The sequence below is a fragment of the Mandrillus leucophaeus genome, unplaced genomic scaffold (genome assembly GCF_000951045.1).
Source record: "Mandrillus leucophaeus isolate KB7577 unplaced genomic scaffold, Mleu.le_1.0 Scaffold58, whole genome shotgun sequence".
Lineage (NCBI taxonomy): Eukaryota > Metazoa > Chordata > Mammalia > Primates > Cercopithecidae > Mandrillus > Mandrillus leucophaeus.
The window spans coordinates 1,520,702-1,524,515 of NW_012106252.1; the positions used below are offsets into that span (position 1 = coordinate 1,520,702).

At 49.1% G+C, this 3,814-nt stretch overlaps 1 protein-coding gene across 4 annotated transcripts in view; it reads left to right on the forward strand.

Annotated features, from left to right (window-relative positions):
• Window positions 1-3,814, forward strand: part of ACLY (ATP citrate lyase) — a 76,427-nt gene that overhangs the window by 42,939 nt on the left and 29,674 nt on the right. For all 4 annotated transcript variants that reach the window (XM_011998842.1, XM_011998843.1, XM_011998840.1 and 1 more), the window contains 2 exons: window positions 311-415; window positions 2,312-2,508. In XM_011998842.1, the coding sequence (XP_011854232.1) occupies window positions 311-415; window positions 2,312-2,508 (302 nt within the window). The remainder of the gene's footprint in view (window positions 1-310; window positions 416-2,311; window positions 2,509-3,814) is intronic.

Genomic DNA, 3,814 nt, shown 5'->3' on the forward strand with positions numbered 1-3,814 from the left:
TGGGATTACAGGCGCACACCACCATGCCCAGCTAATTTTTGTATTTTTAGTAGAGACGGGGTTTTGCCATGTTGGCCAGGCTGGTCTTGAACTCCTGACCTTAGAAGATCCACCCTCCTTGGTCTCCCAAAGTGCTGGGATTACAAGCATGAGCCACTGCACCCGGCTGACATGCATATTGTTAACATTACTTTGTTCTTGGACCCTGGAAGGGGACATGGGGAATGGGAGGTGGGCCCTTGAACGGTGCTGTCTTGTTGCCCTTTCTGAGGCAGAAAGTTAACAGGAAGGGACTCTTGTCATCCTCTAGATCCGGACCATCGCCATCATAGCCGAAGGCATCCCTGAGGCCCTCACGAGAAAGCTGATCAAGAAGGCGGACCAGAAGGGAGTGACCATCATCGGACCTGCCACTGTGAGCTTCCTGTCCGGAAAGCCTTTTACGTTCGATGCTATCTCATGAAGTTCAGTGCCCTTAGGAAGTTTACTTTTTGACTCTTCTATCTCCCTCCTTGAGAAGGTTCCGGAAGTATTTGTTGAAAATCAGTCTGTCCATTTTTAGCTTTTTTTTTGAGACAGAGTCTCCCTGCAACGCCTAGGCTGGAGTGCAATGGCGCGATCTTGGCTCACTGCAACCTCTGCTTCCGGGTTCAAGTGATTCTCCTGCCTCAGCTTCCCAAGTAGCTGGGACTACAGGCACCCACCACCATGCCCAGCTAATTTTTGTATTTTTAGTAGAGACGGGGTTTCACCATGTTGGTCAGGCTGATCTCAAATTCCTGACGTCGGGTGATCCACCCACCTCAGCCTCCCAAAGTGCTGGAATTACAGGTGTGAGCCAACGCGCCTGGCCCATTTTTAGTTTTTGTTTTGGTTTTTTTTTTTGAGATGGAGTCTCATTCTGTTGCCCAGGCTGGAGTGCAGTGGCATGATCTTAGCTCACTGCAACCTCTGCCTCCTGGGTATTTTTTTAAAGGACTCTCTCCCTAGTCCATATCACCTTTATGGTTTCAAGGAGCTAATGAGTAATTTTTTAGTATTTGTCTACCTTCATACAACCATAGCATAGTCTTTGCTAAACCAAAGAATAAACTGCCTGGTGGCCCAAAGTCTTCATATAAGAAGAAATTATTCTTTTTTGGAGGGCAGGGGGGGACAGAGTCTCACTCTGTTGCCCAGGCTAGAGTGCAGTGGTGCAATCTTGGCTCACTGCAACTTCCACCTCCTGGGTTCAAGCAATTCCCCTACCTCAGCCTCCCGAGTAGCTGGGACTACAGGCGGCTGCCACCATGCCCGGCTAATTTTTGTATTTTTAGTAGAGGCGGGGTTTCACTGTGTTGGCCAGGCTGGTCTCGAACTCCTGACCTCAAATGATCCACCCGCCTCGACCTCCCAAAGTCCTGGAGTTACAGGCGTGAGCCACCGTGCTTGGCCTTTGTTTTTTGTTTGTTTGTTTGTTTGTTTGTTTTGCCTTTGAGATGGAGTCTTGCTCTGTTACCTAGGTGGCCCAGGTAGTGCAGGAGTGCAGTGGCACAATCTTGGCTCACTACAGCCTCTGCCTCCTTGGTTCAAGAAATTCTCCTGCCTCAGCCTCCCGAGGAGCTGGGACTACAGGTGTGAACCACCACGCCTGGCTAATTTTTGTATTTTTAGTAGAGACAAGGTTTCATCATGTTAGCCAGGCTGGTCTCAAACTCCCAACCTCAGGTAATCTGCCCCCTTCAGCCTCCAAAAGTGTTGGGATTGCAGGCGTGAGCCACCATGCCTGGCTGAAATTGTTCTTTGAATTATGTTTTGTTTGTTTTTTTAAGAAGCAGGGTCTCACTGTGTTGCTGGAGTGCAGTGGCTTTTCACTGGTGCGGTTATAGCACACTTCAGCAGCCCTGAACTCCTAAGCTCGAGCTTAGGAGTCTCCCTGCCTCAGCCTCCTGAGTAGCTGGGATTACGGAAATGTTCCTCTACACCTGGCTTATTTTTACTTCTTACTGTATTAAAAAGTTGAAACTAGTATTTATTTCCAAAGAGCTGAGATTACAGGCCTGAGCCACTGTGCCGGGCTGAGTATATGTATCTGAACCTGAATTAGTGAGCCATGTTTTACAAAGAAGGCTGTCTTTTGTTCTGTATAATGTCTCTTGAGAGAGAGGAGACTTTCCTAAGCGGGAAACCCAATGGGCAAGTGTGATTCCTCTTCGTCATTCTCTCCCCAGCCTGGCCAGAGAGGGCTGGGCAGTAATGCAGGGGCTTTGTGATTCTTCGAGGTGAATCTGGAAGCCACCTTCCTCCCTGATTGTGGTTTCTGCCCCCACAGGTTGGAGGCATCAAGCCTGGGTGCTTTAAGATTGGGAACACGGGTGGGATGCTGGACAACATCCTGGCCTCCAAATTGTACCGCCCAGGCAGTGTGGCCTATGTCTCACGTTCTGGAGGCATGTCCAACGAGCTCAACAATATCATCTCTCGGACCACGGATGGCGTCTATGAGGGTGTGGCCATTGGTGGGGACAGGTAATCACCTGGGAAGCCAAGGAGGGGCTTCCCACATTGAGAGCAGCAGGCTAGGAGGTGACGCTGTGTCCTGCAGGCTGCTCGCTGCCCCTGAGTTCCAGGCCCACAGGAATGCTGCTGAAGTCTAAACAATGGGGCATCACTGCTCTTGTCTCAGGACTGACAGAGCATGAAATCGGAAAGCACAGAACAGGGCAATGTGCAGCAGAGGCGACTGGGCTTTGGGGATAATTTTGTTTGTTGTGATTGGCCACAGGGAGGCAGCAGAGTGCAGTGGTTAGGAGGGCCAGTTCTGAAATTGGATTGAAGAGGTTCAAATCCCATTTTCCCTCTTTTGTAGGGGGTGGGTGGCAGGGGCCATGCTGGGGGCCGGTTACTTAACCTCCCTAGACCTCCATCAAATGGGTAAATAATATCCCCCACCTCATGGGGTCACTGGAGGAATAAATGAGGTGTAATACATGGAAGTGTCTGAGCCAGGGCCTGCTCTCAGCAGGTGCTCAGTGAGTTTTTATGGTAGTTAATACTAGTATCCTCATTATTTTTGTTAGTGGGAACACTGATCAGTAGGTCATGAATAGAGTATTATATCTTAGAGTAACGTCTGGCACTTAGTAAGTCCATAATAAATGTTAGCCATTATTGTTTATTATTCCTACTGTTACCACTGCTGTCGGGCTTAGAAACCAAAAGCTGTTGAGATAGAGTCACCTTGTCCGTCTGCCTGGCTTTACCACATGATTTCCGATAGGATGCCTGGGTGAGGAAGAACTCTCACCAAGGTCTTTAGGGGTGTGGCCTGGGAATCCCCAGTCCTTGGGTACTGCCTGACCAAAGGCTCCGGGAATAAGTCTAGGAAATGCTGCTTGTTTAGATTGTCTTCTTAGATTTATAATGATCATATCAAAAGACATGAAGAGGCCTAGAACAGTGGCTTATGCCTGTCATCCCAGCACTTTGGGAGGCTTAGGTAGGAGGATTATTTCAGCCCAGAAATTCGAGACCAGCTGAGGCAACACAGTGAGACCCCCATCTCTGCCAAAAAAAGTTAGCCAGATGTGGTGGTGTATGCCAGTAGTGCCAGCTACTCCGGAGGCTGAGGCAGGAGGATCGCTTGAACCTGGGAGGCGGAGGTTGCAGTGCACCAAGATTGCACCACTACACTCAAGCCTGGGTGAAAGAGCAAGACTTCATCTCAAAAAGATAGAAAATATGTGTGTGTTCTTAGATTTTTTTTTTTTGAGACGATCAAAAAATTCAAGCGATCCTCCTGCCTCAGCCTCCCGAGTAGCTGGGACTGTACAAG